This window comes from Danio rerio, chromosome 10 (genome assembly GCF_049306965.1).
Source record: "Danio rerio strain Tuebingen ecotype United States chromosome 10, GRCz12tu, whole genome shotgun sequence".
NCBI lineage: Eukaryota > Metazoa > Chordata > Actinopteri > Cypriniformes > Danionidae > Danio > Danio rerio.
This window is the reverse complement of record NC_133185.1, coordinates 37,582,192-37,598,221: the sequence shown is the minus strand read 5'-3', so window position 1 is coordinate 37,598,221 and position 16,030 is coordinate 37,582,192. Positions and strand designations below refer to the sequence as shown.

Below are 16,030 nucleotides of genomic sequence, written 5' to 3'. Positions count from 1 at the left end.
AAAGAAAGAAAATCATCTATGAGTGACATTTAAAGTTCACGGTAAATGGATTGTTCCAGCAAAAAAAAAAGGTGAAAAGATTGATGCTACATTAAATTAGAAGTACCAAAAAAAACAAAACAAAAAAGAAATTGCTGTGACAAACCATATTTTTAACCAAGAACACAGTAACAAGCTTGTGCGTGATGTTAGGACACTATAAAAACATGCATAAAATAACACTCACTAGTGCTCAACGTCCTCCAGAAAACAACATACAGTACATGAGCAGTCAAAACTGTCCTATTCAACCTTCTTTGGCCCAACACTTTCCATATGGAAGAGAATACGAATGGGAGCAAATCAAAAGATGAAGAACATTGAACAGATATGGAAACACTATATAGAGCTTGAAGCACTAGCAACGCTACAGTTTGGTAGTAACTGTGCTGCTGAAGCACGGATGAAGGCGATAGAAGTTTTACTAATCGGAGGACGAGGATTACCTTGGGTCGGGCAGTGCACAGCGCCACAGGTGTTGCTTTAGTGTCTGCACCCAACCAATATCGCGGATGGGCTGACAGAGCTGAATGTAGTGGTACTGTTTTAGCATAACCCTTCAAACGAACGACAAGATCACTCGTTAGCTGAACATTAAACTAAAGGGGTAGTTCACGCAAAAAAAAAAGAAAGAAAGTTCTGGGATTATTAACTGATCCGCATGTGGTGTCAGATCTGTGTGACTTTCTTTTGTCATAACTATTAATTACACGGCTCTCTGGAATACTTGATTTGATCTGTGGCTCGCAACATTACAAGGCATGTTATTCCTAGATAACAACCACTGAAACTAATAACTAGGGTTGTCACGATAGTGGAATTCAATATCAATTGGTGATTGGCCGTGAAGGTCATCAGTTCGCCGTACTCACCACTGTTTATTAAGTGTAACCACAGATACAGGGACACTGGAGCATTTTAAGGTCACTTTGATCAGCTAGTTTGTCTAAAAACTGACATACAAGGATCTGCAGATGAATCATGGCTTTAAAATGCTTCAGTGTCCCATCTGTGGTTACACACAGTGGTGAGTTTGGTGAAATCAATGACCTTGACGGCCAATCACAGTCATTTCTGTTGAGCATGTCAACACAATGGCAAATTAGCACTGTTTAAGAACGCACTGGACAGCGCTCAAATGTTAGTAGGAAATTTTTAAAAAATTTCCGTTCCAACTGGTATGGAATACTAGTATCGTGACAGGCTGAATCATCTTTATTGTCAGTGAATACATTCACATCCATCCACATTTTTATTTATATGCTTGTCTGCTGTTTTTGATTGTTTATGGCTTTTAGTGCCAACTTGTGAATGAATAATATTAGTGGATTCTCCATTCAGCGGGTTTTGTTTCTGGTAGCTTTGCATTCAATTGAAGAATGAATTAAGTATTATGGCTTAAGAACGAAGTTGTATGTCTAATTTGTACATTTACTGGCAAGCAGCCATGTAATAAGCAGGATAAAGTACATCCAGCCGTTTATTTTAATAGATCAAATAAAGATTTTAATTCTTTGATAACCGCCTGGATCTACTTGATCCCTTATTTATTTTGTTACTGTCTGTCAAAAGTCCTTTTTGGAAGAAAGTCATACAGGTTGTTTATGGAAGTCTGTTTTCGCCACCAGAAATAGACTTTTATCTGAATTGTGAGATATAAACTCGCTTTATTTAACACACATCTGAGTTCTGACATTTTTGCCTCATAACTTTTGCTATCTTTCAGTTCTTTAACACTGACCTAACTATAGTAAATGTGCAGTGTAGGGCAGTAGCATCGCTACAAGTAGTGATGCTACTAGCTTAACTACATTTCTCAGTAGCGTGGCGGTAGCGTCGCTACTTTTCTAAATCAAATAACTTTTCAGTAGCAAAGCTGTTTTATAAGTCAAGTAGCGCAGTAGCATCCACGAAGCTACATTTACCAGTCGCGGATCAATGACGGCTCCAACATTCACAGAGCTGTGGGGCCGGTGTCTAGCTGATAAAAGTAAATCCATATTATGGCGAGAATGACAATTTCTTCTTCTTTCTGTTTTTCTGTTGTCTGGTTGACAACAATCTTTTTAATGCGTTACTGCCACCTTTCGATCTGATTGGTGATGTCGCCAACCAAATTAGGCTAAAACGAGAAACTTGCTTGATGGCTGAGGGGGAGGAGTTTTATTCTGAAGCAGGATTTTTCGTGACCGTACCTCGAGAAGTACATGTTAAGATGGAATAACTTAATTTCTGATGCTGGGCTCAAAAAAATACTTTGGTAATTTATAGTACGTACTACTACACGTTACTGCATTATGTAGTGTAATTTATTAATGAAGAGTTGTAAATATAAATACAATATGCATAATGCTTATGTCAAAATATTTCTCTTTATTATAAATTACTATAGTATTTTAATTGTGTAACACCTGCTTTTATTAGATTTGTTTTTGTTGTAATTTACTATAATTTGTTTCTGTTTAGTACAGCATATTCTTTACAGTAAATAACCAAACTGAACTATTATGCCTCCTATGTTTATTGACAGTTTTATTGATCGCTAAGATATGATTGACTTGGATTTAAGTTGCTTTGATTTAAAAACAAAAATGACAAAATAGCTTAAGATGTAGCTACTTTGGCCAGGTAGTTTTTAGCTTAGCTTTCTACATTTGACAGGGGGTAGCTTTTAGTGTAGTTGTTAGGCTACATTTTAAGTGGAGTAGCTAATAGCTTAGCTCACTACATTTTTCAAGTAGCTTGCCCAACACTGTAGATGTGACTCTATAATGCGATAAAAGCTACATTTCCCTTGCTAAAAGGAAAAAGTTTTTGTCCTAATCATCAGTGACGTTACGCACTAGGTTTCTATTTTAGAAATGGTTTCTATTTTTGTGACGTCAATAAACAATGATCACCTCAGGTGCTGATTATGTGCTTTATTCAGTGTTACATTTTTTCAATCCCGTTTTAAGTGACATTTATTGATATACTGAAAGCACCAGTAGATAGTTTCCCTCAGATCTTGAAAAAAAATGACTAGCAGACATAATTGAAGCATGCCATGAAAGTTAAAAAAACAACACCAGTCACTGTGTTCTTTTGATAGAGTTAAAGTGGTTTATATTTATTAATTCGATTATAAACGTGTCCTTTTGGTTGGGAGTGTGCTCTATGGGAGATACTATTCTGCTCGTATTGAAATACTTTTGTCATGTCGCATCTAATTTGGGCATCCAAATTGATTGTCTCTGCAATCTTTTTGTGTCTGTTTTGTTTGGACACATTGTAAATATTGCTAGGTCAATTGTAATTTTGTGATAGCAAGCTTATAGGCAGGGCCGGAGTGGCACTCCTTTTCAGCCCTGGAGTTTTAAGCCTCAGACCGGCCCACCTCACTTCACGACTGACTATATTAAAATAAGGTCATTCCAATTCAGTTTCTAATTACACTATCACGTCTTTTTTTGAGAAAACAGCTGCTTTAGAACTTCAAATGTTCAACAACTCTAAAAGTATTATATGTCTTAACAATAAAAATGAAAAAAAATAAAAAATCATACACAGACGAGGATCAAATCCGGGTCAGCAGCGTCATAATCTAACGTGCTAACCACTGGACCACAAGTTGAATATTGGAGGGTAACACATCTGACTTATATCATCATTAACCTGCAGGCTGGTTATATATAAAAAGAGCAAAGCTGCAGTAAAATAATGAATAAGAAGACTGTGGTCAAGTAAATAAATAAATAAATTTAAAAAGTGTGACTGCTGAGAGCAACAGATTCTGGAGCTAGGGATACCGGCCCTCGCGGCCAAAAAATGGACCGGCCCACCGGGAATTCTCCCAGTCCTCCTGATTAGCCAATCCGGGCCTGCTTGTAGGCATTTTGCAAAAAACTTTATTCTGCACAATTCTGACTTTTCTGATAATGCCGATATCTTGCAAATCTGCTCAGCAGGCACAGGACATCAACATGACATCAGATTGATGTTGCACCCCAACACCATGGATTGTTGCATTTTGGGTGGACCTGAACATCAGGTTGACACCTGAATTAATGTCAGAGTCCAATGTTGAACAGACGGATATAACCAAATACCTACACTGAAAAAAATATCCAAAGATGATTCCTTGGATTTACTCAGTTTTTTTACGCTAAGTGGTTGTCATTCATTTTCTTGTCAGCTTAGTCCCTTTATTAATCCGGGGTCGCCACTGCAGAATGAACCACCTACTTTTCCAGCAAGTTTTTACGCAGCGGATGCCCTTCCAGCCGCAACCCATCTCTGGGAAACATCCACACACACACATTCACTACAGATAATTTAGCCTACCCAATTCACTTGTCTTTGGACTGTGGGGGAAACCAGAGCACCTGGAGTAAACCCATGCGAAAGCACGCCAACTGAGCCAAGGTTCAAACCAGCGACCTTCTTGCTGTGAAGCGACAGCACTACCTACTGCGCCACTGCCTCGCCCATTAAGTGGTTGTAAACAATTTAATTGTGTTGAATTTAAACAAACAAATTAAGTTGAACATTATTCAATTTAATTTGTTTGTTTAAATTCAACACAAATAAATTGTTTGCAACAGTTCTGCATGCAACACTTTTTTTTTCATTGCATGTCTAATGATGTTACAACTTGAAGTTGTGAGGATGTTACCACTATGACGTCTATCAGACGTTGGATTTTAGTTGCCATGCCTGACGGTTAATTGTCAGTTTTTGTCCTCATTATGATGTTGGTTTAGGATGTTGGCTCTGTTGGATTTTGGTCACTTTTCAACACAACCTAAAAACTACCAAATGTCAAAGTCATTTGATTTATTTATTGGACATCAAAATAACAGATTTAATTTTGGTCATCTGATATCACGACCTAAATCTCACCTAATATTAACAACTTATGACGTTGTGTGCCTGCTGGATGACTTTCAGGATCTAATATTTCTTACAGTTGGGAGGCAATTCTGACTTTTGACAATTCTGGCTTTATTTTTGACAAATTTGTGTTCATATCTTGTTTTCATTATTCTAGATTTATGAATCATAATCGTAAGTTTTAGAGCTGTAATTATTTTGTGCACTTTTGGGTTAATACTGTCTGTTTTCTCACAGATCTGAGTTTTTAATAGCAAAAAGTTCTGACTTTGTTCACTTTTTGAAGTTTGCATCTTACAACTCCAACTTTGTAATTGTATAATAATGTTATATAATATGTTCATCACTTTTTATGCTAACTCTTTTGACATTAATCTTTTATATTTTGACAATTATAAGTGTACATCTCTCTTTTAAAAATCTTTATTTTTTATTTTTTTGCGCAATGCATGTGTCTTTTTCTTTGCCCTGCTTTCTTTGTTTTTGTTATTTGCTATCTCATAGGCTCCCATTTTTATATGGTCCGGGCTCTGATTGGCTGCTAGTCATGGAGAGCTTTAAAAGGGAACCTCATGCAAAGTATAGTTAGTTAGCTCAATTTTGATGCGATGGTTGCTCAACTATTAATTTGATTACTTTTGACTTTTAGGGAGGAAGGTTAGCTTCCTGTATTTTTCTTTAAAGATTTACAGGTAGTTTAGGTTATCTACTTTGCAGATTATTTTGTAATTACTCTCAACTGAGTGTCCGCTTTTGGGTGTTGACCGAAGGGAATCTTTTGCATGCATTTGTTTTAATGTTTAGGAAATCCACCACCCACAACCTTTTTCATTTATCATGGCTATGTTGTTTTCCTCTAGACTTGGGGCGTAATAGTCTGCGTAAAGCTTTTTCTAGCAAACGCAATTCCAGTATATTATGCTACCTTTTTAAATTCTTAGTTCATACTTTTCACTTTTTTCCTCATAATTTCTGACATTCAGAATTGCAATTTAATTTCTCATAACTGCGTGTGTAAACGCTTTACACACTTTACTGACCTTTATTATAAGAACTGTAGGATTTATATATTAAGTCAACGTTTTATGATGAAGTGTCTGAATTGTCAGAAACTTACATTTATATTCAGAGATGTTTTTATTTTTTTTATTTATTTATATATTTTATTCTGTGGCAAATACAAGCTTCCATAGGTTTAGAACAACATGAGATTCAGTAAATAACATTGATTTTTGAGTGAACTACACCTTTAACTCCCAAAGCATAAAATCAAAGAACCAAGTTTCAATCAATCAATCAGTCATTAAATCACATCATTAAAGCCAATCATTACCTAACACAAATTGATCCTTCAAGTACTATCTTTCAAGTAGGATGGGATTGTTAACATTTTCAACATTTGGTCCTGGAATAGGAGACTTTGCATCTTTTATTACCTTGCACATATAAGACACTGAAATATATCAGATTCACTCAGGATGCAAACATATATTTCTCAACTCTCAGCTGACAGCCAATATGCACAGCCTAAAAGATGCCAGAACTTATTCCAGAGCCTGTCACACACAAAATAGAAGAATCGCAAAACCAAACGTAAAGCATAGACATCGCAATAGTTCTCTTCCATGTGGATTCTATATAACATCTAAGACAGAGACAGAAAGACAGACAGAAGGACAGGGCAGGATGCACCTATGCTGAGCCCCCAAACCCTCCCACAGCTCAACAAAATGAACCACGACACCTCGGTTTCTGCGTTTGCATTTATTCAGTTCAATAAATATGAGCAAGCAAGAGAGAAATCACAATTCACATCATCACAGTTCAGTCTGAGGCTCTTTCACATAACATTGTATTTTTCTCTCATTTTTCTGCACGCATGGACTATAGATAGCACCTATGATATGCGCACACACACTGTACATGTACAACCCCGCTAGCTTTTCCTCCTCTGTCTCCCCGAAACACCTTCCCCTAATTCCCACCTTAAATGAACACCTTTATGGAGTCCCCAAAGGCTGCAAAACACAAGAAAAGGCCCTCACCTTGTGTGTGGCGTAGTCCTTTTCAGAGCACAGAGAAGAATGTGATCTAGACCAATTCATTTATTACCAATTCAATAGCTTTGTGTCAATTTCAACAAGTTCCCTGCAATGACAGTCTATAACTCTGGACTTAAAGCCTGTATTTAATACACTGACTGTATTCACAATGACTTAAAATACAGTATACAACAGTCAACATTTGAAGTGGTCAAAATAGTTTAGGAAAACTTTGATGAAAGGTTTTGATCTAATGCAGTGTTTTCCCAACCCTGTTCCTGAAGGCACACCAACAGTACATATTTAGGACGTCTTCCCTATCTGACCCATTCATTTCAGGTCTTGGAGTCTCTTCTAATGTTCTGACGAGTTGATTCAAGTGTGTTTGATTAGGAAGAGGTTGAAAATGTGTACTGTTGATTTGCCTTTGGGAACAGGGTTGGGAAACACTGGACTAATGGACATTCCTAAATAAAGTTTTTAAAAGGCCAAGTTAAATCTTTCTTTCTGTCTTTCTGTCTTTCTTTCTTTCTTTCTTTCTTTCTTTCTTTCTTTCTTTCTTTCTTTTTATTCTATTTCTATTTATTTGTCCACAAGATGGCAACAAAGCCCCAGGGACAACCTATAATGCAAATTACCAATAAAAAGTTGTACACCAGTAGACGCGGATAACAGTGGACACAAAAATGTGTGCAAGCTACTGTGACCGTAGATGCCTACACTGAAAAAAATAATATTACAAAAAGTCATGACTAAGTTTTTTATATGTTACTTTAAATTTTTGTTAATGTTATCAGGCCTCAACTACATTTGTTATGTGATGCAAAGTTTAACCTAATATTTTTAATCAGTTTGAAGCTGAGATGACTAGAAAGGTTAATTTAAGGTTTAATTTGTTTGGTTTAAGGTTAACAAATAAATAAATAAATAAGGCAGCAATATTTTTTACAGTGTAAATGGATGAGAGATGGTTCCAAACAATTATAAATCAGCTACATTTGGACTACTCTAGCATATAATCCACTTAACAGACCTGTAGCCAGGGGAGATTCGGGTAGTTCCAAAGACCCACCCCTCACTGACGGGTCCAGAATTTGTCCCATAGATAAGTTCTTGGTCCTATTTTGACTGCTACGCCATAATAAAGTATAAATATAACGCATCGAAATAGGGTTTAAGACCAAGCAGAATCCAGTGTTTCCTGTCGCTACAGAATTTGGGATTCCGAATTTGGCATTTCCATTTCTGAAGTCACGTCGTGCCAAATTCAGTGTCCCAAATTCTAACTGAGGAAAGTTAAACGTGCTGGCCAGTTTGTTTTTTGCCTATATGACAATAGGCCACAGTTTTTAAATTAAACAATTAAATTCTTAATTTGAAGTATTTCTATTTTTTCTAATGATTTCATTTATTTTTTTCGGCTAAATCCCTTTATTTATCAGGGATCGCCACAGTGGAATGAACCGCTAACTATCCAAGATATGTTTTACACAGCGGATGCCCTTCCAGCCGCAACACAGTACTAGGAAACATCCATACACTCTCACATACACTACGGCCAATTTAGTTTATTCAATTCCCCTATGGCACATGTATTTGGACTGTGGGGGAAACCCACACGAACACGTGGAAAACATGCAAACTCCACACAGTAATGCCAACTGGCACAGCCAGGACTCGAACCAGCGACCTTCTTGCTGTGAGGCAACAGTATTAACCTCTGAGCCACCGTGTCGCCACTCTTAAAAATGTATGCTTAATTTTTCTTACATGTATACATTCCGCAACAGCCTTTTATCATCTATTCCATTTCATACTGTGCATGAACACAATTATATGATGCATGTACACTAGAAAGATTCATTGAATCCAATGTTTAAAAAACATGCGATGACTTTATATGCATCCAGTCAAACGGCATAATTAAAAGGCATTTTGCATTTGAACATTTTGTATTTTCCTTTCACAAATGAAAACATCGGAATGTAGAAATATTCTAATTGCAGCCAAATCCAATAAACACATGCAACCTAATATTAAGTGCAGTGTTTTCAATGCTAGTGCAGTCAATCATCACTGGCCTGTCTCCCCTTCCTCACTTGCATCGCTATACCGTCCAATCATTCATTCATTCTCCTTCGGCTTAGTCTCTGTTACAGGGGGCGCCACAGCAGAATGAACCGCCAACTATTTCAGGATATGTTTTATACAGCGGATGCCCTTCCAGCTGCAACCCATCACTGGGAAACCCCCATACACTACTGACAATTTAGCTTATTCAATTCACCTATATCACATGTCTTTGGACTGTGAGGGAATCCAGAGCACCTGGAGGAAACCCACGCCAACACAGGGAGAACATGCAAACTCCACACAGAAAAGCCAACTGTCCCTACTGTCCAATCATGATAAAATAAATGATTAAAATCTTTCAGGATGCATTATGTATACAGGCTTTAAGTGAATTTCTTCAACCTGGCTGTAGATCACAGACTTGCTGTGCACTGATTGCGCAAACATGACAATGAGATCACACACTTGACATACTGAAAAATGAAGACGACCTCAACGGATGAGACCAGAGACAGAGAGAGGATTTGCAGAGGGGGGAGGTACATGACATAAAGTAAAGCAAAGCATGATCTTACACAATGCACTCTCATAATGCCAGCAGATGAAGACAGTATAATAAAATGAAAGCAATTCGGTCGCATGAACCATCTTCAGATCTCCCGTCATAAACTAAAGACATGAATTTGTGACAGCGTCATGTCACATGCAAGGAAAAATGATGGTCATGATTATGTGCCGTAACATGATCAGATTAAACCTACCAACATAAAATCACCTCTGTAAACGTATCGCCAAGATTTTAAGATTGTTCTAAAATATTGAAAATAATGTCATCATTTACTCATCCTTATGCAGACAGAAAGCTTCCTATTGGGGTATAAAGATATTTAAAATGCCTTTGAGATGACCCGATGGCATTTAGATGAATATGTTAATGTGTGCTGCACTCTTAGCTCTTCATAACAAAATATACACACAACTAAAATGAAAACAGCAGTTAAGAAAGCACCTGTGAATGTTTGAACAAGCTCTGCAGTCAAGTCATGTGCCTTTAATTTAACTCATATAGCACTTTATACTGTAATTTGTAATCTTTAAAACACACAGCATTAAACTACTTAACAATTAAAAAAAACTGTTGCTTTCAATTAAATGTATACTTTAATTACTTTCTGTATTTACTTCTGTATTTATTTCTGACATTCACAGACTAAAGAGAGAAACAACTAAATAAATGTCAGTGTCAAAGTAGGCGGAGTCACAGAGACACACCTACCCATTACATCATCGCCACAGCCAATATCTGGGTTTATTGGCTTTTAACATTGTAACAGTCACTACACACCATCAGGCCTTCAAAATAAGTATATGATGACATTTTTTTTTCTCTTTAAAGCGATAGTTTACCCCAAAAAAATCTAATTTTCTCATTATCGACTCACCCTACTTGTTCCAAACCTGATTTGAGTTTCTTCTGTTGAACACAAAATAAGATATTTAGAAAAATGCTGGAAACCTGTAACCATTGACCTTCATAGTATTTGTTTTATGGAAGTCAATGGTTGCAGGGTTTCAGCTTTCTACAAAATATCTTCTGTAACGTTTGAAACCACTTGAGAGTGAATAAACAGTGAGTAAATTAAATTTTTGGGTGAACAATCCCAGGCTAAAAGGGATAGTTAACCCAAAAATTACAGTTAGCTCATTATCGACTCTCCCTTCACTTCTTCATAGTTTTGTGCTTCTTGCTTCTGTTGAACGCAAAAGAAGATATTTAAAAAAAAATGCTCAACCTATAACCGTTGACCTTCATAGTACTGTATCTGTTTTATGTAAATCAATAGTAAAAGGTTTTCAGCTTTAATGTCTTCTTCAGTGTTCATCAGAATTAAGAAATTCTGAAAGGTTTGAAACTATTTAAGAGTGAATAAAATCTTAATTTTTCATAGTTCACCTTTTTGGGTGAACTGTGCCTTTGAGTTAGGTTTAAAGGGATAGTTCATCCAAAAATGAAAGTTTGCTTATTATTTTTGCTCTCACTTGTTTATGAGTTTTTCTTCTGTTGAACACAAAAGAAGATATTTTAAAGAATGTTTATTGCTGGCACCAATTGTTGGAAAATACCATGGAGGTCAGTGAATGCCAACAACCAGCATTTTTCAAAATATCTTCTTTTGTGTGAATAAAGAAATTCATAAAGGTTTGAAACCACTTGAGAGTGAATAAACAGTTATAAATAAAATGTATGGGTAAACTATGACTTTAAGTTAGGTTTAAAGATATTCAACCCCAAAAAAGAAAATTACCTCATCATTTTCTCTCCATTGTGTGGTTTTAGACCTTTATTAGTTTCTTTCTTTTGTTGAACACAAAAGAAGATATTTTAAAGAATGTTTATTGCTGGCACCAATTGTTGAAAAAATACAAAGGAAGTCAGTGGTTGCCAACAACCAGCATTCTTCAAAATATCTTCTTTTGTGTTCATCTGAATAAAGAAATGATAAAAGTTTGAAACCACTTGACTGAATAAACAGTGATAAATGTATTTTTTTGGGTAATCCATCTCTTTAAATAAGGTTTAAAGGGATAGTTATCCCTAAAAGGAAAATTAACTCATCATTTACTCTCCTTCGTGTGGTTTTAAACCTTTAAGGGTTTCTGTTGAACAAAAATCTAAATATTTTAACGAATGCTGATTACTGGCACCTATAGTAGAAACAAAGACTATGAAAGTAAGTGGATACCAACAACCAGCATTCTTCAAAATATCTTCTTTCGTGTTCAACAGAAGAAACTCAAATAGGTTTTGAATAAACGATGGGTTACTAGAAAAAATATTGTAGAAGTACATTTTCATTTTTTGGGTGAACTATTCCTTTACATTTGCAACTCACAACCTCACTGAGGTTGACTGAGGGATTGTGATGAGAGCTGAACGCTACTTTTGCATGGTTTTGTAAAGCAAACAACCGTAAACAAAGATGACAATGATCATGCAGTCGAGAGTAAACAAACAGCATTCCGAACAGACTGCATTCGACTTACCAATACATCAAGGAGAACACATGATAATAAACAGAACAATTAGTGGAGAATACAGGTCATGTCAGTCATTGAACAACAGGGGGGATGCAGGAGCAAACAAAGCTGGAGACACATTAATAATTAATAAGCAGAATCTGCATTCACATAAAGAGGGGCTTTGATTTTAAAGCTGGCTAATCTAGTGACATTTTGAGTGCCCTCTACTTTTGGGATCTCCCATCTGTCTACCTTGGGGGCTCCCTTAGGGGGGTGGGGAATTATATAGTGTTCAAATTAGTGATGCAGTCCTTACATGTGTTCTGGTTCATGATAGAAAACCCCAGGAAAACCATACAAAACATATTTTAGTTGATAATGAATTTCTATCACAGTGAACATTTAAATCCTAATCTAGCCAATGACAAATGTACAGTACATCCCATAATGCAATATCATGTTACAGTAATCCGGTTGGTTGTCCAGGCAACAAAGTGAGTGAGCTGAAACAAGGCCTAATTATCTGATGACTTGTTTTGATGCTCGGTTCCTAAGTGATATGCAATGGTTCTTAAACTTAGCAGGAACACAAAGAGAGTAATTAAAGGGGTCATGAACTGTGAAAACAAGATGTGCTCGTTCTTTTGGCATAATGTCATCCTACTATAAAACTATTAGTAATACTCATTGTCTTTTTTTATTTGGTCTAAAAACAGAATAAATGGCGTATAGGAGTATATGCAAACAGACTTTTAATTTCAGTCAGCCAGCCCCAAGGCTTCTAGTTAATTGTCATCCCATACAAAATCTCTCCGTTTAAGATCCAATTTCTTTAAAAAAAAGCAATCTTCACTGCCTGGCTAAGATACGATATGAAGTGGTATAGAAGACCAAACAAAAAGCACTGCATTAAATTATAGTTTTTCACGCTGTGTCTTTATAAAATATGGAAAATAATTTCACCCCAGTATTTTCAATAGATTTACTGCTCTAACCTGCTGCTGCGTTTAAACTGTCTTTTGTCTCTTTTTATGGTTTAACAAACAAATGGATGCTTAAGACTATTTAACTGAATGTATTTAAATTACATTACAGCATCAATGCTGTAAAAGGAACCTTATGAAATTGTAAATAGTCACATAAAGCTTTCACCGGAATTTCATCATTTGCTGAAAAACACTAGCTATGCATAAAGTCCATTGAAGCCAATCTGATAAAATGACAGGATGTGGATTTTGCTTGTTTATTACATAATAGTGTGGATAAATTTCCCGTCTACAGAAGATCTTCATCTGCCTCTACATCATCAGGCTGCCTCAAAAATATGGTCCTTTATTCAGATATACAGTTGAAGTCAGAATTATTAGCCCCCTTTTGATTTGATTTTTTTTTTTATATTTCCCAAATTATTTTTAACAGAGCAAGGAAATTTTCACAGTATGTCTGATAATATTTTTTCTTCTGGATAAAGTCTTATTTGTTTTTTTTCGGCTAGAATAAAAGCCGTTATTACATTTAAAAAAAAAAAACATTTTAAATGTCATTTTAAGCTGTACAGAAGTGTTTTGAAAAATATTATTTACTGTCATCATGACAAAGATAAAATAAATCCGTTATTAGAAATAAGTTTTTAAAACTATTATGCTATATATATATATATATATATATATATATATATATATATATATATATATATATATATATATATATATATATATATTTACCACAGATAGGCACAATTTGATGCAATTCGGTGTAGCTAAAATGGGAATGTGTTTTTCAAAAATTTCAAGTTCATGCTTTTTTATGCTTTCAAAATAATCAAAAGTTAACACATCCTACAAAAATGGCTAAAACCCTACATTATGTATGCCAGGCCAGTATTTGGCCTTGTCGCTTTTTTTTTAAACAGTACCTGTAAGGATGTCACAACATGACATTGGCAGCTTGACGTTCATGTGTATGTAGAATTTGCCAAGTGTGTAAGATGTGTCTCCGCTTTTGCTTGTAATGTTAAGTAAATCCACACTTTGCTGATGTAGCATTTGGAAACGCTTGAGCAACATCAACACTACATTGTAAAAAAACATCTGTAAATTAGCCCTTTTTCATATTTTGTGATTTGCGTTTATTTATGCTTTTGAATTGCATTATGGGATCTTTATTACAACAATTTTTAACCTTGAAAATTAAAAAAAAATGACTTTTATGAACATTTTTAATTGTTTGAAGGATGTATTGTCTGGGTTGGTGTTATATTTTACAGTACAAAAACCTTGTAATAAACTGCCAGTACATTTTCTGTTATTTTACCGACTTATTTCTTATACATTAAATTATTTCAAACTACGAAATTGTCCATTAAAAGTTACTATGTTAAACTGTAGAGTTGAATTGTTAACATCAAAAGTTGACAGAGTAGAGATCAAAGTCCCATAATGCAATACACAACTGTAAATAAATGGAAAACACTTGTGAATTAGAAAATTAACAGACATGTTTTAAAGTGTACCATGTACTCCTCCATTGTTGTGTATGTTTGTGATTGCCTTTAATTTACATTTCCCTAAGCATAAAATCATTGTTTGTTTTTGGGTGTTTAAATGGACAAGACAATGGCTGTTTTCAAAGCGTCCCCATTGAAACCATTTTAAGTCCAAAATACGCAGTTGTCAAGAAAAACAAGCAAAACCAACCTCATTCTGAAAAAGTACCGCTATATACATTTCTTAGTCAAATTATGCTAATTATGTCCCAGAAGCTACATTTTTTGCCGTTTTTACCAGAGGTCTCTGTGTACACTTTTTCATATCTCAAAATTATCTTGCGAGTGTCATTCTCGCCTGCTCTTCTCGCGTAAATCCACTTGAGGCCACTGTCGACTGACTGACTAATGCCTCATTCACAGTACAAGCGACCGTTCATTTCAACAGAGAGCGAGCGACTTCCGGCGACCTCCAGCCTAAGTGATCGACAGCGACCGCTGGCGACCAGGTGGGCATGTCGAGCAACACGACATAGTTGAGAATCCTTCAACTTTATGCAAATGAAGAGCAACTTTCTTCAGCGACAGCCAATAGGAGCACCAGTAGAGCTCACGTGATCCTCTCTCAGCTTGCTCAGAGGCCAGTTGTATTTGTACTGTATATACCTACACAGAGCTGCGTTTGCAGCAGGTTGCCACTCAGAGCAACTGGCAGCTACAAAGTCGCTGCTAGTGTGAATGAGGCATGACAGACCCTTCTCTAAACCCAACCAATAGTGTTTTCAAAAGCACTGATTGACCCACCCATTTCCTTCCCTAAACCCAACCGATAGTGTTTTCAAAAGCACAGATTGACCCACCTAACACCTTCCCTAAACCCAACCGATAGTGTTTTTAAAACCAATCCAGAAAAAGTAAAGCCCCCTGATTTTTACTACGTTTTCAGATTTTACCATATTCTCACCCTGTTATTTACTTGTTTATTTTATTTTTCAGCTTTTGTTTTTAATTACCTGCTTTCTGGAACTTTTTTCACCAGACTGTCGTCGAGGTCATCTCCTCTGTATGTCTCAAGTCCACCGACGTACATAGTGAGCCACTGGACATACAGGTAACAGCAAAAAAAAAAAACGGGCACACTGAGATAAGTGGTCAGCTGGTAATCGTGAAAAGGAACAGCTTCCGCCGCGTAGAGTACGTTTTAAGGACGAAATCCAGCCATACGTATTTCCGGCTATGTTATTCGTGATCTCCAGAGATGTATATAGGGCTACATTTTCAGAATGAGCCTATGTTGGGCAAAACACACACTTTTTTATTGTGGTCACTATTGATATGTCTGCTATTACAGATCGCTATATACTAAGTATTTATGTTGTTTTTTTAACCTAAATCAAAGCAGTGCAATAGATCAGTACAAATTAAACCAATATGGCAGTTGATGACCCCTTTAAAATCATCAGTGATCTGAAATCATAACATATCACCAGGGTGATTG

General features: G+C 36.0%; 2 protein-coding genes across 16 annotated transcripts in view; one reads left to right on the top strand and one right to left on the bottom strand.

The window, feature by feature from the left end:
* mogat2 (monoacylglycerol O-acyltransferase 2) overlaps positions 1-16,030 on the top strand; it is a 78,162-nt gene that overhangs the window by 12,703 nt on the left and 49,429 nt on the right.
* map6a (microtubule-associated protein 6a) overlaps positions 1-16,030 on the bottom strand; it is a 40,288-nt gene that overhangs the window by 3,293 nt on the left and 20,965 nt on the right. For 2 of the 4 annotated variants that reach the window (XR_012386447.1, XM_009305492.5), the window contains exon 4: positions 486-596. The exons of the other annotated variants lie outside the window; for them this stretch is intronic. Coding sequence is in view for 1 of the 2 variants with exons in the window: in XM_009305492.5 (XP_009303767.1) it covers positions 486-596 (111 nt within the window). In the remaining variant the exon portion in view is untranslated. The remainder of the gene's footprint in view (positions 1-485; positions 597-16,030) is intronic. 4 annotated transcript variants of the gene reach the window in all.